Below are 27,071 nucleotides of genomic sequence, written 5' to 3'. Positions count from 1 at the left end.
TCTTCGTTCTCAGGCCACTCCGCATTCCGTGATGGGAGGCTCCCGCTGTGTGACACTTCTCGTCTTCTGACACTTCTTAAATAACAGAGGGGAAGGCCCACCCGGTGACCCCGCCCCCCTCTGATGCACGGGGACTTGACTGGGACTTCCCTGTGGCATTCCCCGTGACGTCAGAGGGGGTCACCCATTACGTAACGGGTGACCCCGCCCCCCTCTGACGTCACGGGAGTGGAGGTGGACCTAAAGGCTCGTTGCCACCTATCAGGGGTAATATGGACCCTCAGTTCCTTGGCCCATTTGGTTAAGGTGGGAATTTGTGAGTAGGGGCTAGGGATGAGCTTCGAGTTTGAGTCGAACTCATGTTCGACTCGAACATCGGCTGTTCGCCAGTTCGCCAAACGGCGAACAATTTGGGGTATTCGCGGCAAATTCAAAAGCCGTGGAACACCCTTTAAAAGTGTATGGGAGAAATCAAAAGTGCCAATTTTAAAGGCTTATATGCATGGTATTGTCATAAACAGTGTTTGGGGACCTGGGTCCTGCCCCAGGGGACATCTATCAATGCAAGAAATGTTTTAAAAACAGACGTTTTTTCGGGAGCAGTGATTTTAATAATGCTTAAAGTGAAACAATAAAAGTGTAATATTCCTTTCAATTTTGTACCTGGGGAGTGTCTATAGTATGCATGTAAAGGGGCGCATGCTTCCCGTGTTTAGAACAGTCTGACAGCAAAATGACATTTCAAAGGAAAAAAGTCTTTTAAAATTACTCGCGGCTATTAATGAATTGCCGGTCCGACAATACACATAAAAGTTCATTGATAAAAACTGCATGGGATTTCCTCACAGGGGAACTCCGAACCAAAATTAAAAAAAAACTGGCGTGGGGGTCCCCCTAAATTCGATACCAGGCCCTTCAGGTCTGGTATGGATATTAAGGGGAACCCCACGCCAAAATGTAAAAAAAATTACGTAGGGGTCCCCCTCATAATTCATACCAGACCCTCCAGGTCTGGTATGGATTTTAAGGGGAACCCCACACCAAAATGTTTTTAAAAAATGGCGTGGGGTCCCCCCAAAAATCCATACCAGACCCTTATCCGAGCATGCAACCTGGCAGGCCACAGGAAAAGAGGGGGGATGAGAGAGCACCCCCCTCCTGAACCGTACCAGGCCACATGCCCTCAACATTGGGAGGGTGCTTTGGGGTAGCCCCCCAAAGCACCTTGTCCCCATGTTGATGAGGACAAGGGCCTCATCCCCACAACCCTTGGCCGGTGGTTGTGGGGGGTCTGCAGGAGGGGGGCTTATCGGAATCTGGAAGCCCCCTTTAACAAGGGGACCCCCAGATCCCACCCCCCTGTGTGAAATGGTAAGGGGGTACAAAAGTACCCCTACCATTTCACAAAAAAACTGTCAAAAATGTAAAAATGACAAGAGACAGTTTTTGACAATTCCTTTATTTAAATGCTTCTTCTTTCCATCTTCTTTCTTCTATCATCTTTCTTCTATCTTCCTTCGGTTTCTTCCTCCATCTTCTTCTTCCTCTGGTTCTTCCTTGGATCCTCTGCTTCTTGCTCCGGTGTTCTCGTCTGGCATCTTCCTGCACAGCGTCTTCTCCACTTCTTCGTTCTCAGGCCACTCCGCATTCCATGATGGGAGGCTCCCGCTGTGTGACACTTCTTGTCTTCTGACACTTCTTAAATAACAGAGGGGAAGGCCCACCCGGTGACCCCGCCCCCCTCTGATTCACGGGGACTTGACGGGGACTTCCCTGTGGCATTCCCTGTGACGTCAGAGGGGGTCACCCGTTACATAACGGGTGACCCTGCCCCCCTCTGACGTCACGGGAGTGGAGGTGGACCTAAAGGCTCGTTGCCACCTATCAGGGGTAATATGGACCCTCAGTTCCTTGGCCCATTTGGTTAAGGTGGGAATTTGTGAGTAGGGGCTAGGGATGAGCTTCGAGTTTGAGTCGAACTCATGTTCGACTCGAACATTGGCTGTTCACAAGTTCGCCGAACAGCGAACAATTTGGGGTGTTCGTGGCAAATTCGAATGACGCGGAACACCCTTTAAAAGTCTATGGGAGAAATCAAAAGTGCTAATTTTAAAGGCTTATATGCATGGTATTGTCATAAACAGTGTTTGGGGACCTGGGTCCTGCCCCAGGGGACATGTATCAATGCAAGAAATGTTTTAAAAACGGACGTTTTTCGTGAGCAGTGATTTTAATAATGCTTACAGTGAAACAATAAAAGTGTAATATTCCTTTCAATTTTGTACCTGGTGAGTGTCTATAGTATGCCTGTAAAGGGGCGCATGCTTCCCATGTTTAGAACAGTCTGACAGCAAAATGACATTTCAAAGGAAAAAAGTCATTTAAAACTACTCGCGGCTAGGAATAAGCTTCATGTTTGAGTCGATCCCATGTTTGACTTGAACATCGTGTGTTCGGTCATTCACTGAATTACGAACGATATGGTCAGTTTGCAACAAATTCGAGTGGTGCGTCACGGCCCATAATTCACTGCGGCATTGCAGTGCATTGTTGGCTGATGATTGGCCAAGCATGCACTGTGACCGCATGCTTGGCCAATTACAGCGCTGTGTGTACAGAGAGCCATAATTGGCCAATTATGGCTCAGGGGTTTTAGTACATGCCCCACACTATATAAGGCCGCCTGCACGTCGGCCCTGTGTAGTGTGTTCCGGCATTTTAACAGAGATAGAGAGAGAGAGAGAGAGAGAGACAGTGTCATTTTATTTAAGTAACATAGAGTAGGCAGGTCGAGTCAGTTAGCTGCAGTTACAGTGTATTGCATATATATATATATATGCATCCCAGGTGTTGTGTATATATATATATATATATATATATATATATATATATATATATATATATATATATATAAATATACACTGTATTCAGTTTAGCTAGATCCTGTTCTTCTCTTCCTAATATACTAACATGCAGGCAGGTGTTTTTTACAGTATTTCCAGTTACTGTACTGTGTACCCTGCACAGTCTCACCTACAGTATAACTACCTGCAGCCAGGTGCTTGTGTAGGCTCTTTGAAGTATTTCCAGTTACTGTGCTGTGTACCCTGTACAGTCTCACCTACAGTATAGCTACCTGCAGCCATGTGCTTGTGTAGGCTCTTTGAATTATTTCCAGTTACTGTACTGTGTACCCCGCACAGTCTCACCTACAGTATAGCTACCTGCAGCCAGGTGCTTGTGTAGGCTCTTGACGTATTTCCAGTTACTGTACTGTGTACCCTGCACAGTTGCACCTACAGTATAGCTACCTGAAAACAAGTGCAGGTGTTATCATACTAATAATGCTACAGGCAGGCAGTTGATTCTGCTAGCTGCAATATAATCGGTATATATATATGATGAGGAGGGAGGGGATGATGAGGTCACTGATGACTGGTGATTCCGGCTCTCTACCGGCATGTGGAAGGCAATGTCTTGGCCTCGCTGGACAGGGCAGTCAGCGGTAAGGTGCATATTACCGCTGACTCATGGTCCAGCAGGCATGGACAGGGACGTTACCTAAGTTTCAGAGTGCATTGGGTGACTCTGCTGGCATCTGGGAAGGATGCAGGACAAGGTGCAGTAGTGTTGGAGGTTGTTCCACCACCACGCCTCCAAAAGCCACTACTGGTGATTCTGACACACCTCTCTCCTCTACCCCCTCCTCTTCTTCTTCCTCCATGGCCTCTTCCAAAAAAGATGCCATGTGGTGCTTGAGCTGGTGTGCTTGGGGGACAGGAGCCACACTGGGGCAGAGATTCCGTCAGCTCTGCAGGGGCAGGTTCAGAGGTGGTTGACACCATGCCAACCTAAGGCATTCATGGTGGTTTGCGACAATGGCACCAACCTCCTCTCCGCCCTCCAACAGGGACAACTGACCCATGTGCCCTGTTTGGCTCACGTCCTTAACTTGGTGGTGCAGCAGTTCTTGGGCAGGTACCTGGGCTTACAGGATGTCCTGAGGCAGGCCAGGAAAGTCTGTGTGCATTTACGCCGGTCATATAATGCCAGTGCTCGGCTGGCAGACCTCCAAAATGAATTTAACCTGCCCAAGAACCGCCTAATCTGTGACATGCCCACCAGGTGGAACTCAACGTTGGCACACGCAGCAGAGGACCATTAATGAGTACCTGTGCGACTATGGCACCAGGACAGGGTCAGGGGAGCTTGTTTTTTCTTTCATCACGCCAGTGGGCCATGATCAGGGATGCATGCACTGTCCTGTCACCATTTGAGGAGGCCACGGGGATGGTGAGCAGTGACAGTGCATGCATCAGTGACACTGTCCCCCTTGTCCACCTGTTGGAGCACACGCTGCGTGGAATAATGGACAGGGCACTTGAGGCAGAACAGAGGAAGGAAGAGGAGGACTTCCTTAGCTCTCAAGGCCCCCTTTATCCAGACAGTGTTCCTGCATGCCCGCCGATCACACAGGAAGAGGAGGAGGAGGAGGATTGTGTCATCATGAAGGTGGAGCCTGGCACTCAGCATCAGCAGCAGTCTCTAAGGGATCATTTATAGTCCCAAGAAACCCATGGACTTGTATGTGGTTTGGAGGAGGTGGTTGTGGATCATGTCGTCCTTAGTGACCCAGAGGACTCCGGACCCAATGCTTCAGCAAACCTATGCTGCATGGCCTCCCTGATCCTGCAAAACCTGCGGAAGGATCCTCGTATTCGTGGTATCAAGGAGAGGGATCAATACTGGCTGGCAACCCTCCTTGATCCACATTACAAGGGTAAGGTTGCAGACCTTATCTTGCCGTCGCAGAGGTAGCAGAGGATGAAACATCTTCGGGAGGCCTTGCAGAAAGGTCTGTGCAACGCGTTCCCAGAGACTGGGAGGTTACAAACTCCTGTTCCTGGACAACGTGTTGTTGAGGCTTCGGTCAGTCAAAGAAGGAGCGGTGGAGAAGGTGGCCGTCTGACCGATGCGTTCAGACAATTTTTAGTCCGCAGCCCCAAGGTATGATCGGTTCCAGCAACCATCGCCAGCGTCTGTTTTACATGGTGCAGGAATACCTAGGGCAAGATCTGACTTGGACACCTTTCCCACCGAAAATCCTCTGGGTTACTGGGTCTTGAGGATGGAATACTGGCCAGAGCTTGCACAGTATGCAATTGAGCTACTGGCCTGGACTGCATCCAGCGTTCCTTTGGAACGCACATTCAGTGCAGCTGGAGGCTTTGTAACCGATCACAGGGTGCATCTGTCCACCGACTCGGTCACTTGACTGACCTTCATAAAAATGAATCAGTCTTGGATCACTACCAGCTACCAAGCACCTGATGCTGATGTAACCGAATAATTTTTTTTGAAATGTCAGATCCCTTCAAGACTGCCTATGCTGATGCTGAGTGACTATCCTGTTATGCTGAAAGATTATCCTCTTCCTCCTCAATGATCATGCTAATAGCTTGTAAGAAAATTTTTGGTTCTGGGCACCGCCACCAGTGGCTAGGGCCCAATTTTTCAGCCCCTGTTTAACAGGGGCGTGTCATTACAATTTTCGATGCTATACTTTGCAGCAGGGCTCGTTCCTGAACTCCAACTAGAGTATCTGTGAGGGGTTGCAGTGTTGTGGCACCGGTACCAGTGCCTAAGGCCCAATTTTTCAGCCCCTGTTTAACAGGGGCGTGTAATTACAATTTTTGATGCAATACTTTGCAGCAGGGCTCGTTCCTGCGCTCCAACTTGAGTATCTGTGAGGGGTTGCAGTGTTGTGGCACCAGCACAAGTGCCTAAAGCCCAATTTTTCAGCCGTTGTTTAACAGGGACATGTAATTACAATTCTTGATCTAATATTTCACAGCAGCGCCCGTTTCTGCGCCCACCAAGAGTAACTGTAGGGACTTACAGTGTTGTGGCACCAGCACCACCACCAAAGGCCCAATTTTTCTGCCCCTGTTCAACAGGGGCATGTAATTACAATTCTTGATCTAATATTTCATAGCAGGGCCCTGTGAGGGCTTACAGTGTTATGGCTACACCAACACCTAAGGCCACAATTTCTGCAGAGTATATAGGGCAGGCCCCTAATTAAAAATATCCAACTTACAAACGACACCTACTTGCAAGCGGAAGGAGACAACAGGAAGTGAGATGAAATCTACCCCTAGGAAGGGAAATTCTCTCCTGTAATGCCCTGTACACACGGTCGGATTTTTCGATGGAAAATGCGTGATAGGACCTTGTTGTCGGAAATTCCGACCGTGTGTGGGCTCCATCACACATTTTCCATCGGATTTTCTGACACACAAAGTTTGAGAGCAGGCTATAAAATTTTCCGACAACAAAATCCGTTGTCGGAAATTCCGATCGTGTGTACACAAATCTGACGCACAAAGTGCCACGCATGCTCAGAATAAATAAAGAGATGAAAGCTATTGGCTACTGCCCCATTTATAATTCCGACGTACGTTTTTTACGTCACCGCGCTCAGAATGATCGGATTTTCCGACAACTTTGTGTGACCGTGTGTATGCAAGACAAGTTTGAGCCAACATCCGTCGGAAAAAATCCTAGGATTTTGTTGTTGGAATGTCCGATCAATGTCCGACCATGTGTATGGGGCATAAGAGTTAATATGGGAAAAACATTTCTCCTTTCCACTGATGCTTTATCACCAATCCTTGTTTCACTAAAAACCCCAAATTTTCTAAAAACATTTGTCATTGGGACAGAAAGTGAGGTGAAATCTCCTGAACAAATGTCACAGGGGTGATAACCCTTCCCTATGTTTTTCAAAAAGCTTAAAATAGATTTTTTGGCTGGAGCTAAACATGTTAAAAATGTACCAGTTCAAAATTACAAATAGATTCTACTTAACAACAAACCTACAGTCCCTGTCTTGTTTGCACCGCCTGTATACTGCTGTTCAGAGTATATAGGGCCTGGTGGCCCGACACCTTTCCTTTTTTTAATTCGTGTGCGGGGTTCCCCTTACTATCCATACAAGCCCCAAAGGGCCTAGTAATGGACTGGGGGGTACCCATACCGTTTGTCTCACTGATTTTCATCCATATTGCCAGGACCCGACATTACATTAAAGCCGCAAGCAGTATTAAATGACTTTTATTCCTTTAAAAATGTAATTTTGTGCAGGGACTGTTCTAGGCACGGGAAACACATGCCGCATACTATAGACACCCCCCAGGTACGATATTTAAAGGAATATTTCACTTTTTTTTTTTTTTACTTTAAGCATCATTAAAATCACTGCTCCCGAAAAAACGGCCGTTTTTAAAACTTTTTTTTGCATTGATACATGTCCCCTGGGGCAGGACCCAGGTCCCCAAACCCTTTTTAGGACAATACCATGCAAATTAGCCTTTTAAAATTAGCACTTTTGATTTCAAATGTTCAAGTCCCATAGACGTCAATGGGGTTCTAACGTTCATGCGAATTTTCGGTCCGTTCGCAGGTTCTGGTGTGAACCGAACCAGGGGGTGTTCGGCTTATACCTACTCACGGCTATTAATGAATTGTTGGTCCGACAATACACATAAAAGTTCATTGATAAAAACAGCATGGGATTTCCCCACAGGGGAACCCCAAACCAAATTTTTTTTTAAAAATGGCGTGGGGTCCCCCTAAATTCCATACCAGGCACTTCACGTCTGGTATGGATATTAAGGGGAACCCTGCACCAAAATTAAAAAAAAAATGGCATAGGCGTCCCCCTCAAAATCCATACCAGACCCTTCAGGTCTGACATGGATTTTAAGGGAAACCCCACACCAAAAATTAAAAAAAAAATGGTGTGGGGTCTCCCCAAAAATCCATATCAGACCCTTATCTGAGCATGCAACCTGGCAGGCTGCAGGAAAAGAGGGGGACGAGAGAGCAGCCCCCTCCTGAACCGTACCAGGCCACATGCCCTCAACATTGGGAGGTTGCTTTGGGGTTTACGTAACCGGGTGACCCTGCCCCCCTCTGACGTCATGGGGAAACCCATAGGGAAGTCCCCGTCAAGTCCCCATGCGTCAGAGGGGGGCAGGGTCAATGGGTGGCCCCGCCCTCTGTTATTTAAGACGTGTCAGAAGACGAGAAGCGTCACACAGCGGGATCATGGATTCAGAGCAGCCCAAGAACGAAGAAGGGAAGAAGACGCCGCGGAGGAAGATGTCGGACGAGAACACAGAGGATCGAAGGAAGAACCAGAGGAAGAAGAAGATGGAGGAAGAAACCAAAGGAAGTTAGAAGAAAGAAGATAGAAGAAAGACGATAGAAAGAAGAAGCATTTAACTAAAGGAATTGTCAAAAACTGTCTCTTGTCATTTTTAACATTTTTGACACTTTTTTTGTGAAATGGTAGGGTTTTTTTGTACCCCCTTACCATTTCACACAGGGGGGGGTCGGGATCTTGGGGTCCCCTTGTTAAAAGGGGCTTCCAGATTCCGATAAGCCCCCCGCCCGCAGACCCCCACAACCACCGGGCAAGGGTTGTGGGGATGAGGCCCTTGTCCCCATCAACATGGGGACAAGGTGTTTTGGGGGGCTTCCCCAAAGCACCATCCCAATGTTGAGGGCATGTGGCCTGGTACGGTTCAGGAGGGGGGGAGCTCTCTCATTCCCCCCTCTTTTCCTGTGGCTTGCCAGGTTGTGTGCTCGAATAAGGGTCCGGTATGGATTTTTGGGGGGACCCCATGCCATTTTAAAAAAAAATTTGGTGGGGTTCCCCTTAATATCCATACCAGACCTAAAGAGCCTGGTATGGAATTTAGGGGGACCCCCACTCCATTTTTAAAAAAAAATTTAGTTCGGGGTTCCCTGTGGATAATTCCCATGCCGTTTTTATCAATGAACTTTTATGTGTATTGTCAGACTGACAATTCATTAATAGCTGTGAGTAGTTTTAAATGACTTTTTTACCTTTGAAATGTCATTTTGCTGTCAGACTGTTCTAAACACAGGAAACATGCACCCCTTTACAGGCATACTATAGACACCCCCCAGGTACGAAATTTAAAGTAATATTACATTTTTGTTGTTTGACTTTAAGCATTATTAAAATCACTGCTCTCGAAAAAACGGCCATTTTTAAAACTTTTTTTTTCATTGATCCATGTCCCCTGGGGCAGGACCCAGGTCCCCAAACACTTTTTATGACAATAACTTGCATATAAGCCTTTAAAATTAGCACTTTTGATTATTCATGTTCGAGTCCCATAGACTTTAACGGTGTTCACGTGTTCGAAATAATTTTTTGCCTGTTCGCATGTTCTGGTGTGAACTGAACAGGGGGGTGTTCGGCTCATCCCTAGTCACCAGTAGGGATGAGCCGAACACCCCCCTGTTCGGTTCGCACCAGAACATGCGAACAGGAAAAAAGTTCGTTCGAACACACGAACACCGTTAAAGTCTATGGGACACGAACATGAATAATCAAAAGTGCTAATTTTAAAGGCTTATATGCAAGTTATTGTCATAAAAAGTGTTTGGGGACCTGGGTCCTGCCCCAGGGGACAATGCAAAAAAAAGTTTTTAAAACGGACGTTTTTTCAGGAGCAGTGATTTTAATAATGCTTAAAGTCAAACAATAAAAGTGTAGTATCCCTTTAAATTTCGTAGCTGGGGGGTGTCTATAGTATGCCTGTAAAGGGGCGCATGTTTCCCATGTTCAGAATAGTCTGACAGCAAAATGACATTTCAAAGGAAAAAACCCATTTAAAGCTACTCGCGGCTATTGCATTGCCGGTCCGACAATACACATAGAAGTTCATTGATAAAAACAGCATGTGAATTCCCCACAGGGGAACCCGGAACCAAAATTTAAAAAAAAAATGACGTGGGGGTCCCCCTAAATTCCATACCAGGCCCTTCAGGTCTGGTATGGATATTAAGGGGAACCCCAGCCAAAATTTAAAAAAAAATGAAGTGGGGGTCCCCCTAAATTCCATACCAGACCCTTCAGGTCTGGTACGGATTTTGAGGGGAACCCCGCCCCCAAAAAAAAAAAAAAAACGGCGTGGAGTCCCCCAAAAAATCCATACCAGACCCTTATCCGAGCACGCAACCTGGCAGGATGGCAGGACAGAGAAAAAGAGGGGGGACGAGAGAGCGCCCCCCCTTCTGAACTGTACCAGGCCACATGCCCTCAACATTGGGAGGGTGCTTTGGGGTAGTCCCCCAAAAAACCTTGTCCCCATGTTGATGAGAACAAGGGCCAGAAGAACCAGAAGAAGAAGATGAAGGAAGATAGAAGAAAGAAGAAGTATTTAAATAAAGGAATTGTCAAAAACTGTCTCTTGTCATTTTTAACATTTTTGACAGTTTTTTAGTGAAATGGTAGGGGTAAGTACCCCCTTACCATTTCACACAGGGGGGGGCCGGGATCTGGGGTTCCCCTTGTTAAAGGGAGCTTCCAGATTCCGATAAGCCCCCCGCCCGCAGACCCCCACAACCACTGGCCAGGGTTGTGGGGATGAGGCCCTTGTCCTCATTAACATGGGGACAAGGTGTTTTGGGGGCTACCCCAAAGCACCCTCCAAATGTTGAGGGCATGTGGCCTGGTACAGTTCAGGAGGGGGGGCGCACTCTCGTCCCCCCCTCTTTTCCTGCGGCCTGCCAGGTTGCGTGCTCGGATAAGGGTCTGGTATGGATTTTTGGGGGACCCCACTCCGTTTTTTTTTTTTTTTGGCGCGGGGTTCCCCTTAAAATCCATACCAGACCTGAAGGGTCTGGTATGGAATTTAGGGGGACCCCACGTCATTTTTTTTTTAAATTTTGGTTCGGGGTTCCCCGTGGGGAATTCCCATGCCGTTTTTATCAATGAACTTCTATGTGTATTGTCGGACCGGCAACGCAATAGCCGCGAGTAGTTTTAAATGGGTTTTTTCCTTCGAAATGTAATTTTGCTGTCAGACTGTTATAAACACAGGAAACATGCGCCCCTTTACAGGCATACTATAGACACCCCCCAGCTACGAAATTTAAAGGGATATTACACTTTTATTGTTTGACTTTAAGCATTATTAAAATCACTGCTCCTGAAAAAACAGCCATTTTTAAAACTTTTTTTTGTATTGATTCATGTCCCCTGGGGCAGGACCCAGGTCCCCAAACACTTTTTATGACAATAACTTGCATATAAGCCTTTAAAATTAGCACTTTTGATTTCTCCCATAGACTTTTAAAGGGTGTTCCGCGGCATTCGAATTTGCCGCGAACACCCCAAATTGTTCGCTGTTCGGCGAACTTGTGAACAGCCAATGTTTGAGTCGAACATGAGTTCGACTCGAACTCGAAGCTCATCCCTAGCCCCCAGTAGTATATTTGGTCTAAGATGGAGGCATGGTAGTAACTGCTAATGTAAGGGAGGCCAACTCCTCCCTTTTTATACGGTCTGGTTAAGATCTAGTTGGCACATCTAGGAGGTCTTTCTCCCCATATACATTTTGAGATTTGCCTTTGGACGGAGGTTAAGAAGGATTGAGGGAAGGGTATTATCAGTGTGCGGAATAGGTACAAGAGTTTTGGTAGTATTATCATCTTAAGGGTAGTGATCCTACCTATTTTGGAGAGTCCTGTTGAGCATAGTGAGAGCAACAATTGAGGAGGAGTTTTTGGAGAAAAATCTGGTAGTTAAGTGTAAAAAATTGTTTTAGAGATGGTGCTATTTGTATTCCTAGGTAGGGAATAGAGTATTTTACCCAAGTGAATGGAGTTATTTTCCGAAGGTGGGATTCTAATTGTGTGGGCATTATTACAGATTTTGATACATTTTGCTTATAAAAGGAGACCTTGCTAAATTGAATTATAATTTCTTGTATTTTCTGGAGGGACTGTTTTGGTTTAGTAATCATTAGTATCACATCATCTGCGAATAAACTTATTTTATGGTTTGTGTTATTGCTTTTAATTCCTGAGATTTGTTTATCAGTTCTGATTTTGGTCTCTAGGGGTTCCATTACAGGGCAAAAATAAGTGGAGAGAGGGAACATCCCTGGTGTGTGCTGTTCGTTATGGTGAATGGGGTGGATAGGGCTCCTCCTGTGAGTTCTCTTGCTGAGGGATTAGAGTAGAGAGAAAGTATTGCATTTTAGAACCATCCTGTGATTCCAAATTTGACTAGGACCTCTTTGAGAAAACCCCACTGTATTCTATCAAACGCCTTCTCTGCATCCAGAGATAGGATCAGAGAAGGCATTTGTGTTTGGGTTGCATGGTGTATAAGGTTCATTACCCTTCTCGTGGCATCCGGTGCCTGGCGGCCGGGGATAAACCCGACTTGGTAGGGGTGCACTAAAGATGGGAGGTATGTGATTAATCTTTTGGCAAGGACCTTGGCTAGTATTTTTATGCCAGTGTTTAAAAGAGAAATTGGCCTATAATTTGCAGTTGAGGAAGGATCTTTATCTGGTTTTGGTATGGTTACAATAGTTGAACATAGCAAGTCTATTGATAGGGACCCAGACGAACCAGCAAAGTTGAATAGGGTCATTAATTGGGGTGCTAGTATGTCTTTGCTTATAAAATTCATTTGAAAACCCATCTTCTCCAGGGGACTTATGTAGGGGTAGTTCTTAGATGGCTTCGGTTATTTCCTCTATGGCGAAGGGCTGAGACAGAGACTCAAGTTGGGAGGCTAAGATAGTGGGTAGGGTTGTAGAATTTAAAAAATTTTGAATAGCAGATTCAGGTGGTGGTACATCAATAGGTTCTCTTTAAATTATATAAAGAGGAGTAATATTTGCTAAATGCATTTGCAATGTCTTGCGGGTCTGTTAGGAGTTGTCTAGAGGTGGGGTGGAGGAGAGAGGAGATTTTAGTTTTCAAACGTTGCACTTTGACTGTTCAAGCCAATAGAGCTCCTGATTTGTTACTGAGTGCATAATGGTTGGCTTTAGTGTTTTTAAGGTTGTTTTCATATTTGTACAGGTGTAATGACCTGAGTGTCTGTCTCAGCTCAAGTTCACTGGATAGTTTGTGAAAAGGATGAGTTTTGTTTTGCTTCCTAAATTTTCAATTTGTAGCATGATCTCGTCAATTTGTCTGTTCGTCTGGTTCTTCAGTCTCTTATTTAGCTTAATAATAATTCCACGCATATAAGCCTTGTATGTTGACCAAAGCGTACAGGTATTAGTTTTGGGGAGAGCGTTCAGTTCGAAGAAGGCATGATGTTCTTGAATGAGTTCCTGACAAATTTCTTTGTCCGCTAGTAGGGTGGGGTTGAGTCTCCATATTCGTGGAGGACCTCTTTGGTGATCGTCCACAGTTATAGATATTGGGGTGTGGTCCAACCAGGAAATGGTATCTATCTCAGAGCTCTTGATATTTTGTAGAGTTCATTTGTCAACCACTAACATATCTATGCGTGAGTAGGTCTTCTGTGAAGGGGAGAAGTATGTGTAGTCTTTTTCGGACCCATGCTGGCATCTCTATACATCAAAGAGGTTTGTTGTTCGAAGAAAGGGGTTTAGTGCCTCTCGCTGCCATTGTTTGTGTGTAGAAGTGTCCATTGAGGGGTCCCCAACTATGTTGAAATCACCCCCTAGGATAAGGCATCCTCTTCGCATGTTTTCGAGTTTTCTATACAGGCGTCTGTGGAAGCTGAGTTGTTTAGTATTTGGCCCATATAGATTGACCAGAGTGTAGGTGGACTGTCTTATATCACAAATCAAATTTAGATACCAACCTTGGGGGTCTTCATAAGTTTGGTGAAGTTTGAACTGGAGGCTGTCTTTATTCGCTATTAGGATACCGCTTTTCTTTTTTGGGCCTGAGGCAAGAAAAAGTTGGTTATATAAATTAATTTTGATTGTCGGGGTTTTTGCTGAAGCAAAGTACATCCCTTGTTCAAAGATTATGTCAGCTTGCTGTTTTGTAGTTTCTTTTTGCAGTGTCATTCTTTTCTGTGGGCTATTTAAGCCTCTGACATTTAGAGAGACGATCTTGATAGGCATGTTGTGCTTCAGGTTTGTATAATATTCTGAATCTTTGTTGTGCTAGGAGATAGTTAGGATTTGTGTGGGTAGTGTTAGAGAAAAGTTCTCCAGCCTTAGCGGCTGCAACTGTGGTCTCAAGGTGGGTTAGATAGTTATATAATTCAGGGTATTGGTAGTCTCAATGAGGGGCTGGTGAGCCCAGGGGTATAGAGGGAATAAAAAAATGGGAGCTCTTTATCTATTGAGCTCAATGTGCAGTAACTACTGCTGGTGCTAACTGGGGGGAGAACAGTGATTCTCAGCGGTTGCCGTCACAGACGGGTCTGCGAGAATGGAACTTGGCTTCTGCAGAGTGAACCGCTACTACCCAGCTGGATAGTAAGATGGTGGGTGGAGGGCATTCAGGTTTCCCAAAGCATCCTGAAGGGACCATTCCACGTCCATTTGTGAAGCTGAAGGGTCGTCAGGGAGAGTGGATTCCTCAGTGATGAGACGCCAGTCTCTTAGGAGTTTGAGGACCCCAGCAAGTGATCTAATGGTATACGTTTTGCTTTGGTCGGTTATTAGCAACTTAACAGGAAAGCCCCACTTGTAGGGGATTTGGTGGTTCTGTAATGATTTTGTGATAGTGGCCAATTGTCGCCGGGTATCCATTGTTGTTTTTGAGAGATCTGCATACAATTTGATAGTGGCAAATGGTTCTGGAAGGGCAGGTGAGCACTTTGCAGCATACATCACTTTCCCTTTTGCAGTGAAAAAGTGAATGCGGGTGAGTACATCACTGGGTTTTGATTCAGGAAGGTGAGGTGTTTTTGGGAGTCTATGTGCCCGATCTATTTCCAAATCCCGGTCGGTCAGGTCAGGTACTATGGACCTCATTAGCTTCTGTAGGTATTGAACCAGGTCAGATTGCTGTATTGACTCTGGTATGTTGCGGAATTTTATATTGTTCCGACGGGAACGGTCTGCTAAATCTGCCAGTTTAAGTTTAATCAAGTGTAATTCATACTCCTGTTCTGTATATACATCAATCAGCTCATTGTGCGCAGTGTAGAGATCTGTCATTTTGGTTTCTACATGTAGTAAATGCTGGTCTTGTGCTTGTACTACAGTAGCTAAGGAGGATACTGAGGCAGAAAGATCTGTATACAGAGTGTGTTTCAGTGAGATGAGCATGTTCTTCGTTGTCATCTCAGAGATTGGTTGGTTTGTGGCAGGGAATGCGTCTATTGTTGAGGGTTGCTGGGGATAAGTAATTGGCAGGGTGAAGGAGGAATTGCTGGGCTGGTTAAGGTCTGTGTCATCCCTGTGGGGCTTTGAGTTAGCTGGACTAGCTGTGGAGGGAGAAGCAGGGGGAGATGACTCACAGTCCGCCACTGGAGAGGAGGAGAGGTGCTTCTGTTGTGTGAAGGTGAAGCCAGTGTGTGGAGAGAGGAGCCGCGCTGTGTGCTTGAGGAGGCTGTCGGCACCATCTTGCCCTCGGTGGTGTCCGTTATAGGGAAGAAGTTTGTCAGCTTCTGCGGCCCCTTCAGATGCTTCCTAGGCTTCAACATTGCACCCGGAGGTAGCAGGAGGCTCTGGGAGTTATGCAGGATGATTTTGCCCTCGGTTTGCAGGCTAGGAGTCGCTCTTAGCTGGGTAGGTTTGCGGAGGTGAGAATTCAGGCTTCCATGCACTCCGCCGGCAAGCCACGCCCCCTCCCAGTGCATATTATTTAGCACTTATCACTGTAATAATGTCACTTGTCCCCAAAAAGAGTCAGTTAGGTGTCTGATTTGTCCACCACAATGTTGCAGTACCATTAATGATGGCCGACATTACTAGTAAAAAAAAATAATTAAACAAAAATTCCATAAAAATATCCCCTAGTTTGTAGATGCTATAACCAAAAATATGTAGCAGAATACATATTGGCCTAAACTTATGAAGAAATTAGCTTTTTTCAATTTTTTTTATTGGATGTGTTTTATAGCATAAAATAAAAAATATTGTTATTTTTTCAAAATTGTTGGTCTTTTTTTGTTTATAACGCAAACAATAAAAAAACACAGAGGTGATCAAATACTGGCAAAAGAAAGCTCTGTTTGAGGGAAAAAAAGGAGATAATTTTATTTTGGTACAGTGTCGCACGACCAAGCAATTGTCAGTTAAAATAACACAGTGCCGTATTGCAAAAAATGGACTGATCATTAAGGGAGTAAAAACTTCTAGGGAACACCCCACTCGTGCTCCCCTTCTGGGTGTGCTCTCAACTCTATGCTAGTGACCCCACAATTAAGTTTGATCAGTGCTCACCTTTTAGTCACCAGCGGACTAATGAGTAAGGGTGTTCTGTCTACCTTCAATCCTCTTTGGCTGTGGTAATGTCTCTTACCATAAGATTTACGTATGCAAGAAAAAATACTTCCATAGTACTTATATCATTTAAAACCAACACTTTATTAAAATGTCAACAAATCACTACTCACATATTTAGGGTGCTTGTAGTGCACCACTCTGACCTCGCTTGATAAATCAAAATTTAGTTATGATATTGGGATTGTTGTGATTGAATGTGAGATAAGAAGTTGACAATATTGTATATATATTTTTTTATATATTTTTATTTTTTTTGTTTTGTTATTTGCACGCAGGGATTTATTACATAAGCACTTGATGTTATACAGTATATATAGAGTGATACATAGGATCTGTTTAGAAGGATGTTTTAAGGTTGGTTTAGAAGCGCAGCACATTGATTGGATTTTAATTGGATTGGATTGTAATTATGGAAAATAAGGCAAAATCCTTAGTGATGGTGCCAGCTGTGTAATCATTAATTTTAACTGAGTTTACATACACTTTAACTTTCATAGACTGGCATGTTTTTGTAAAATGTATATTATTGTCTCTGTTGACATAGAACAGTATTACAAATATACAAGTAGTTTTCACTCACCTGTGTGTATCTGTACAATCTGAGGATTTGGGCAATTGGGATTGTAGTGGATGAATAGCGATCTCCAATAACACCAGCCAGCTTGCCTTGTCCTTTACATGAATAACTAGGAATTGTCCCATTTGGTCCAGATAAGATCTGCAGAACACTCTGTACAGCCTTCCTGGGTTCCAACCATGAATCATATAGATGGAAGCCGAGAGTGATATTGGGTAAGATGTCTGGATCCTGGTTAATATTATCAATTGCGGAAAGGAAAGCTAGGAGGTTCAAGTGATGCTCGAAAGAAGGTCTACAAAAAGTTTTTTTTTTCCAAAACAGTAAGTTATTAATTTCTATATATTTGTAAAAATATTTTTAAAATATTCATATATGTGATCAGGTTAACATTAAATACAGAGGGAAAGACTTTTAGGCAATGCTTCCTGGGAAATATATAAAACAGCAAAAACCATGTTGAGTTATTGCTAAGTTTTTCACAGCATGTCTGTAAATTAAAGTCTCACCACTAGGTGTTTAAACCAGTCATGTGGCCTTTTGATCTACTTGTGGACTGTTTTGGTATAATCTGCACAGGTCTGGCAGGTAGTGATGAGCCAAACTGCCTTGGGTTCAGTTCATCAGGAAATTTGGTCAACTTCACTAAAACCACTTTAATTAAACCTGCTAATTTTCTGCCCTAATAGGCAAAGGGGTGTCAAAAGGTGGTGGGCATTTACCTAGGGAACATGTACCAATGCAAAAAAATAAAATACATTAAGAAACCATTCTGTCCAAAGTAGTGATTTTTTTAAATGCTTAAAGTGAAACCCTTTAAGTCTCGTATGGATTTTAAGGAGGTACTTCGCACAAAAAAAATGCATGAGGTCCCTCAGAAAATACATACCAGACCCTTTGATTCTGGCACAGATTTTAATGGGCCTCCACGTAAAAAACATAACAAAACAGTGAGTTCCTCCTAAAAATCTATACAAGACCGTTAATCCAAGCATGCAGCCAGGCTGGATTGGGAAAGGGAGACTGAGCATGTGCCTCCCCTCCTGAACCATATCAGGCTACATGCCCTGATCAGGAGGGGTACCTTGCCGGGGGGCGACCCCCTGGTAAAGCAGCCTGTCCCCCTGTTAATGAGATCAAGGGCCTCTTCCCCACATATCTTGCCTGGTGGTTTGCACATGAGGATCTTAGCAGAATCTGAATGCCCCCTTTTATAATAAGGGGGTCTGTAGATACCTGCCTCCCACGAGTAGCCCTACTCATTCACAAAAAATTTTTTAAAAATAAATAACTATACTCAAATATTTGGCAAATCCTTTATTTAAAAAAAATATAAATCCTCAAAAAATATTCCTCATTGTAAATCCATCATCAGTCATGATGCCTGACACCTGCTTAATTGCTGGAAAAAAAAACAGAAGACCTGACACATGCAGTTGATCCCAATGGTAACACTAGCCGAATAGCTGCTCCCTGAGCTGTCATTACCTATATAAGGTAAAGGGTGATAGTCAATGTCAGGGGGCATAGTGAACGCGCTGCTGAATGGCCGCCTGACACTCAAGCGATGAGACAATCAATGATTCCTGGGCCCCTGCAGACATCAGAGCAGAGGTTTTTGCTCGCTCCACCTCAGGCAACCCTCAGCTATACCCCATAGAAAGAGGGAAGTGCAGCGGCCTGTCAAGCTATATGGCTTCTTCTGCAAACTCCCCACTGGTGCTCATCAAAATGGTGCCTGCGGCGGCTCTCAGAGGGAGAATGGAGCCTCCTCAAGACATGGCGCAGGCCCCTGCCCTCCACAGGGGGCTCAGCCACATGGGTTTACAAGCTAGTTCCCATCCTTCAGGGGCCTCCACAAGAAGTCCAACGAATTCCAGGCTTTGGAGGGACTCCTCAGATGATGCCCCAGGATCTCTGAACATGGAGGTGAGAGCACAGCCTACTGAACCAGAGGCCTCACAACCACACACAGACCTCTTTGTTGTGATCACCACCTCAGACCACCCAGTCTTAGAGACTGTGCTTAAACATGCTAACTTCCCTCAGGGAGTCTCTCCAAATCTATATGAAATCATACTTCCACTGCATGCAAACTGACATACAAGTCCTGAGAGATAGGGTGAATCATATAGAGGACAAATTGTGTGATTATGCAGAATCTTTCAATACGCTAGTCGATGCACACTCAGCACATATGAGGATGAAATTGCATGGCTGAAGTGTAAAGTGGTGGATTGGAGGACAGGTCTCATCATAATAACTTGAAGATTCGGAGGGTCCCGGAAATGGTCCAGCAATCCCAACTACCACAATTGCGCAAGATCTCTTCCTGGCAATTATACCTACTCTTACGTCAACAGATTTGACCGTTGATCGAATTCACAGGGTTCCCTAGACCCAGCTAACTCCTATCCCAAGTTCCTAGGGATGTCATCCTCTGGGTGCATTTCTATTAGCTTAAGGAGCAATTCCTGATGGCGTTCCGTAAAGCAGATCATATTCACGACCAATTCTCCAAGCTTCAACTCCAGTCCTACCTGACTTCTCCAAGCACACTCTTCATCTCTGCCTTCTCAACCTTCTCACCATCACTAATAGGTATAAGATCCTGCATTTGGAAAATATGCGCTGCTCTCGAGTGAACCAAACAAACAAATAATAAATCAAATAAACTTCAATTATGTGCGTATAAATCTAGAAATGCATATTACTGTACATATTACTTACATATAAAAGTGCAAAGTGCGAACGTTGGATTGGTATAAAAACATCAATTATATCAATCCAAACAGTAAAGTGCATAAATGAATACAAAAAGTGCTTAGTGCTTCATACAAGGCATCATGAGTGCCCTAATATATAATTGCAAAGTAATAGATAAAAAAGTTCTATATAACACTCCAAATCAGTGCGTGCAGGTGATGTCCAAATGTGATATCAATCATCATGCTGAAATATCCTAGGTGTTGCAAACCATGCTCCGGTGCACTTCAGTGGTCCCCTTAGGCTAGTATGCTCACCTCAGAGCATGAAGACGCCGTGAAGGAGATGCTGGACGAGAACACCGGAGGAAGAATCAGAAGAGCCAGAAGAAGAAGATGAAGGAAGATAGAAGAAAGAAGAAAGAAGAAGCATTTAAATAAAGGAATTGTCAAAAACTGTCTCTTGTCATTTTTAACATTTTTGACAGTTTTTTAGTGAAATGGTAGGGGTACTTTTGTACCCCCTTACCATTTCACACAGGGGGGGGTCGGGATCTGGGGGTCCCCTTGTTAAAGGGGGCTTCCAGATTCCGATAAGCCCCCCGCCCGCAGACCCCCACAACCACCGGCCAGGGTTGTGGGGATGAGGCCCTTGTCCTTATCAACATGGGGACAAGGTGTTTTGGGGGGCTACCCCAAAGCACCCTCCCAATGTTCAGGGCATGTGGCCTGGTACGGTTCAGGAGGGGGGGTGCTCTCTCATCCCCCCTCTTTTCCTGCGGCCTGCCAGGTTGCGTGCTCAGATAAGGGTCTGGTATGGAATTTAGGGGGACCCCCACGTCATTTTTTTTTTATTTTGGCCGGGGTTCCCCTTAATATCCATACCAGAACTGAAGGGCCTGGTATGGAATTTAGGGGGACCCCCACGTCATTTTTTTTTTAAATTTTGGTTCGGGGTTCCCCGTGGGGAATTCCCATGCCGTTTTTATCAATGAACTTTTATGTGTATTGTCGGACCGGCAATGCAATAGCCGCGAGTAGTTTTAAATGACTTTTTTTCCTTTGAAATATCATTTTGCTGTCAGACTGTTCTAAACACGGGAAACATGCGCCCCTTTACAGGCATACTATAGACACCCCCCAGCTATGAAATTTAAAGGGATATTACACTTTTATTGTTTGACTTTAAGCATTATTAAAATCACTACTCCTGAAAAAACGTCCGTTTTTAAAACTTTTTTTGCATTGATCTATGTCCCCTGGGGCAGGACCAAGGTCCCCAAACACTTTTTATGACAATAACTTGCATATAAGCCTTTAAAATTAGCACTTTTGATTTCTCCCATAGACTTTTAAAGGGTGTTCCGTGGCAGTCGAATTTGCGAACAGCCGATGTTCGAGTCGAACATGAGTCGAACTCGAAGCTTATCCCTACTTCTAACTAAGGATGAGCCAAACACCCCTGTTCGGTTCGCACCAGAACTTGTGAACAAGCAAAAAATTTGGATGCACACACAAACACCATTAAAGTCTATGGGACACGAACATGAAAAATCAAAAGTGCTCATTTTAAAGGCTTATATGCAAGTTATTGTCATAAAAAGTGCTTGGGGACCCGGGTCCTGCCCCAGGGAACATGTATCAATGCAAAAAAAGTTTTAAAAACTGCAGTTTTTTCGGGAGCAGTGATTTAATAATGCTTAAAGTGAAACAATAAAATTGAAATATTCCTTTAAATTTCGTGCCTGGGGGGGGGGTCTATAGTATGCCTGTAAAGTGGAGCAGTTTTCCCGTGTTCAGAACAGTACCACAGCAAAATTAAGTTTCTAAAGGAAAAAAAAGTCATTTAAAACTGATTGAGGCTGTAATGAATTGTCGGGTCTCGGCAATATAGATAAAACTCATTGAAAAAAATGGCATGGGTTCCCCCAAGTCCATTACCAGGCCCTTTGTGTCTGGTATGAATATTAAGGGAAACCCCGAACCAAAAATTAAAAAAAAAATTGTGGGGGTCCCCTCAAAATCCATACAGGTCTGGTATGGATATTAATAAAAATGTACAAAAACACTGCGCTCACTAAAATAACAAAACAAAGAAGCAGCTACATACGTTGTGACAAAAACAACAGAAGAAAATTATGGTCATCTACTGCCCCAGTAGATGACCATTTGGTCGAAACGCGTCAGACGGTTACCCCCTCTCCATGCTGTCTTTACTATTTAAGTGATCACTATTTTATTTGTTTAGTTTTTTAGAAATAAAAATCTCCCCTTTTTACCTGCACCATGTGGAAGTTTTAATTTTTCTCTTACATATTATCCGGATGAGAGCGATTGCCCACATTGGGCCATTTGTGGCACATCGTGCCTCCAGAGTCTTGTATTTGGAATTCTTACCTCGATGACCTGCCTTGATGATCCTTGGAGGTTCGGTTGATGACCTCTTGAGGTTTGGTTGAAGTCCACCTAGCCAGCTCCACCATCCTGAAACCCTTCCATCTGCCCGGCTGGGCTCACTGCCTGACTGACTCCATGTCGCTGACAGGGGAGTCCACCAGATTTGGTAAGAGTACCCATCTTTTCTTATCCACTGATGTTGAGCATTATTGATGTTGGTTCCATCCACGGATCTATACCACCTCTGTCAGCTCCTTTCGGGTATCCACCATCCATGAATGGCCCCTTCAGTGTTCTGACACAATTGGACACTTCATCATTTACATTTCTTCAGTTTGAGACTTTATGATTCACCTATCACAATATGCACTATCAAGTTTAAAGATTTATGGACTTGATTTCACTTTTGTTTACTTTTGAATATTCACTCAGCGCTGCATTTTCCTACTTTTCTGGTATGGATATTAAGCAGAACCCTGCGCCAATTTAAAAAAAAAAAAAATGGCGCAGGGGTCCCCCCCAAATCCATACTAGACCCTTATCCAACCTGGCAGGTCACAGGAAAACAGGGGGAACGAGAGAGCGCCCCCCCTCTTAAACCATACCAAGCCACATGCCCTCAACATAGGGAGGATGCTTTGGAGTAGCCCCCCAAATGTTGATGGGGACAAGGGCCTCATCCCCACAACCCTTGCCTGGTGGTTGTGGGGGACTGTGGGCGGGGGGCTTATAAGAATCTGAAAGCCCCTTTAACAAGGGTACCCCCAGATCCCGGCCTCCCCCCTATGTGAATTGGTAATGGGTACATTGTACCTCTGCCAATTCACAAAAAAAAGTGTCAAAAATAGTAAAAAAACAGGAGACACTTTATAAAAAAATGAAAAAATAAAAATGTCCCACAATGTAAATCCATCTCACGCCACCCGACGGACCAAAAAAAGGCAAAAAAAGCCACAACAGCCCCGCCTCCATGGGAGGCTCCCACAGAGTGACACTTCTTCTCGGTGACAGCTGTTATATAGTGAGGATGGGTCCACCCGGTGATGTTAAACGGGTGACCCCGCCCCCCTGACACCACGTCACATCAGAGGAAGGCGGGGTTGCCTGTTTACGTCACCGTTTTTTTAAAATTTTGGTGCAGGGTTTCCCTTAAAATCCATACCAGACCCAAAGGGCCTGGTAATGAACTGGGGGGGACCCATGCTGTTTTTTTCAATGAGTTCTATCTATATTGCCAAGACCCGACAATTTATTGCAGCTGCGATCAGTTTTAAATGCCTTTTTTTTCCTTTAGAAATGTCATTTTGCTTTCGTATTGTTCTAAACACAGGAAAACTGCGCCACTTTACAGGCATATTATAGACACCCCCCAGGCACGATATTTAAAGGAATATTTCATTTTTATCGTTTCACTTTAAGCATTATTAAAATCACTGCTCCTGAAAAATGGTCAGTTTTTGAAACTCTTTTTTGCATTGATACATGTCCTCTGGGACAGAACCCAGGTCCCCAAACACGTTTTATGACAATAACGTGCATATAAGCCTTTAAAATGAGCACTTTTGTTTTTTTCATGTTAGTGTCTCATAGACTTTAATGGGGTTCCGTGGCTTTCGAATTTGCCGCAAACACCACATAATGTTCATTGTTCGCTGAACGTCCAAACAACCAAAGTTTCGGCCTAAACTTATGCTCGGGCCAAACCGTTCGCCCATCCCTACTTGTAACACAAACCCAAACCTCCCTGCCTAGAGCCCATTAAATCATCACTCAGTTTAGTAAGGTTTCATACTACAAGGTCAAAATCTCTCAAGTTTTATCAGATATTACAGGTATCTTAACTCCCATTACCCCTGCACTTGCACTCCTCAACCTAGGAGTGGATCAATGACCAAAAGAGTTCCGCACAGTTATTACAAATATTCCCATGGTGGCCAGAACTGTAATAGTAAAGAAATGGAGGTTCTAGATGTCCCCAAACCCCTCAGAGGTATTCTCCTTGGTAAAAATTAACTCCTACTATGAAAAGGCCTTTGCTATTAGTTGTTAAGGACACTGTGGCTGGCTTCCTGGCCCACCTCCTTAACAACCAGCTATTCACTGTTCCTTGATTGGGCTAAGCTTTTGCCAAATTGGGGTCTAGAACACCCTGCAAATTCGGGTGACAAGCCGAACAGGCGATGTTCGGGCCAAACTTTTGCTTGGCCCAAGCTGTTCTGTTCCACCCACCCCCGACATCAGCTCAGAGTTCTGACAGCTCCTCTCTGCAAGCAGTGACATTACATTACAGTTTCACGCACTGAGCGGCTCTTACATGCCTAGCTGACTGCTCAATGGGAAACTTCCTCCCTCCTAGATCAGTGTCAATTAGTGCTGCCTATCAGTGCCCACCAATGCCACCTATCATTGCCAACCAATGCCACCTATCAGTGTCACCAATCAGTGCCACCTGTCAGTGCCCATCAGTGCCAAATGTCAGTGCCCACCAGTGCCACCTGTCAGTGTCAATCAGTGCCCAACAGTGCCACCTGTCAGTGCCAATCAGTGCCCACCAGTGCCACCTGTCAGTGCCGATCAGTGCCACATGTCAGTGCCCACCAGTGCCACCTGTCAGTGCCAATCAGTGCCCAACAGTGCCACCTGTCAGTGCCAATCAGTGCTCACCAGTGCCACATGTCAGTGACCATCAGTGCCCACCAGTGCCACCCGTCAGTGCCAATCATTGCTCATCAGTTCCACCTGTTAGTGCCAATCAGTGCCCACCAGTGCCAACCGTCAGTGCCCATCAGTGCCACCTATCAGAGACAATCCGTGCCACCTGTCAGTGCCAATCAGTGCTGCCCATCAGTGCCAACCAATGCCACCTATCAGTACCAATCGGTGCCCAACAGTGCTTCCAATCAGTGGCACCTATCAATGCTGCCTATCAGTGCCCATCAGTGCTGCCTATCAGTACCCATCAGTTTTGCCTATCAGTGCCCGTCAGTGCTGCCAATGAGTGCCTATCAGTGCTGCCTATCAGTGCCACCTATCAGTGCCAACCAATGCCATAAATCAGTGCCCATCAGTGCTGCCTATCAGTGCCCACCCGTGTCGTCAATCAGTAAAGCCTAGTACCAACCAATGCCACCTATCAGTGCCAATCAGTGCTGCCTATCAGTGCCAATCAGTGCTGCCTATTAGTGCTTCCAATCAGTGCCACCTATCAGTGCCCATCAGTGTTGCTTATCAGTGCCCATCAGTGCCATCTATCAAAGACAATCTGTGCCACTTGTCAGTGCCAATTAGTGCTGCCAGTCAGTGCCAACCAATGCCACCTATCAGTGCCAATCAGTGCCCAACAGTGCTTCCAATCAGTGCCACTTATCAGTGCCCATCAGTGCTGTCTATCAGTGCCCATCAGTGCTGCCAATGAGTGCCCATCAGTGCTGCCTATCACTTTACTCCTATTAGTGCCAACCAATGCCATAAATCAGTGCCCACCAGTGCTGCCTATCAGTGCCCACCTGTGCTGCCAATCAGTGAAGCCTATTAGTGCCAACCAATGCCACCTATCAGTGCCAGTCAGTGCTGCATATCAGTGCCAATCAGTGCTGCCTATCAGTGCTTCCAATCAGTACCACCTATCAGTGTTGCCTATCAGTGCCCATCAGTGCTGCCTAGCAGTGCCATCTATCAGTGACAATCAGTGTCCATCAGTGCTGCCTATCAGTGCAGCCTATCAGTGTCCATCAGTGCTGTCTATCAATGCCCATCAGTGCCACCTATCAGTACTGCATATAAGTGGCAATCAGTGCCGCCCATCAGTGCTGCCTATCAGTGCCAATCAGTGCTGCCAATTAGTGCCAATCAGTGTCACCTATCAGTGCCACCATTCAGTGCCTATCAGTGCTGCCAATCAGTGCTGTCAACCAGTACCGCCCATCAGTAACCATCAGTGCGGCCAATCAGTCCTGCCTATCAGTGCCCATGAGTGCTGCCAATCAGTGTCACCTATCAGTGCCAATCAGTGCTGGCTATCAGTGCTTCCAATCAGTGCCCATAAGTGCACTGAGTTCAGGGATGGGCAGTTGAACTCTGCAGCTAGGCACATTGTCTATGGGGGCTGGCCTGGTGGGGCCCAACTGAAATCCATCTGTTTATTAATGCCACATGCCGATCTTTAGTATAATATGTAATCACCACACAATAAACTACTGGAGGTAAATTAAAAAAGTGTCAGTAAAAGGCCTGCCACTAAGCACTGTTATGTGTTCCCACATCACAAAAAAAAAAGTGCAGCGCTAACTTACTAATCAATAATTTAACAATACTTGTGGAACCCTCTAATGTATGGAAATCTCAATAAATGTTAATATTACCACAATACCGGTGATATGTAATGTCACATATAATACACATCAACCTGAAAAAAAATAAAAATAAATAAAACTTAGCAGGGGTGGTGGAAACCCCTCCTATGGATATTTGCCATACAGATTAACTACAAGTACAATAATTCAAGTGATATGTGATTTCACATGTAATATACATCAAAATGATAATTAAGACTTTTTTTTTTTAACTTAGCAGCGATGGTGGAAACCTCTCTACAGATAATTGCAATACAAATTAACTTCAAGTGCAACAACTTTTTAGTTGGAAGGTTCACACCATTATAGCACTTTGGAATTTTTATTGTTTAGATTGTTACACTTAATTTTATATGTTTTAGTTACTATTATAATATGAATTTTTGTGCTTGAAGTTAATTTTCCACCACCCTTGCTCAGTCCATGTCTTTATGGACCTTGCTTTGTGAATTGGTGTGCAGTCATGTTAGAACAGGAAGGGGCCATCCTCAAACTGTTCCCACAACCTTGGGAGCATAAAATTATCCAAAATGTCTTGGTATGCTGATGTCTTAAGAGTTCCCTTCACTGGAACTAAGGGGCAAAGCCCAACCCCTGAAAAACAACCCCACACCATAATCCTCCCTCTACCAAATGATTTGGACCAGTGCACAAAGCAAGGTCCATAAAGACATGGATGAGTTTGGGGTGGAGGAACTTGACTGGCCTTCACATTAAAGTGGAGACTGCGAGCCAGGCCTTCTCATCCAAC

At 44.7% G+C, this 27,071-nt stretch overlaps 1 protein-coding gene across 1 annotated transcript in view; it reads right to left on the bottom strand.

Moving 5' to 3' along the window:
- The window catches only part of LOC141101706 (vomeronasal type-2 receptor 26-like), a 173,799-nt gene that overhangs the window by 119,939 nt on the left and 26,789 nt on the right, over positions 1-27,071 (bottom strand). Inside the window, exon 2 of the mRNA XM_073594171.1 lies at positions 16,870-17,161. Within this exon, the coding sequence (XP_073450272.1) occupies positions 16,870-17,161 (292 nt within the window). The remainder of the gene's footprint in view (positions 1-16,869; positions 17,162-27,071) is intronic.

Source organism: Aquarana catesbeiana, linkage group LG01 (genome assembly GCF_042186555.1).
Source record: "Aquarana catesbeiana isolate 2022-GZ linkage group LG01, ASM4218655v1, whole genome shotgun sequence".
Lineage (NCBI taxonomy): Eukaryota > Metazoa > Chordata > Amphibia > Anura > Ranidae > Aquarana > Aquarana catesbeiana.
The sequence above is the reverse complement of the archived record's forward strand: the minus strand, read 5'-3'. Positions and strand labels throughout refer to the sequence as shown.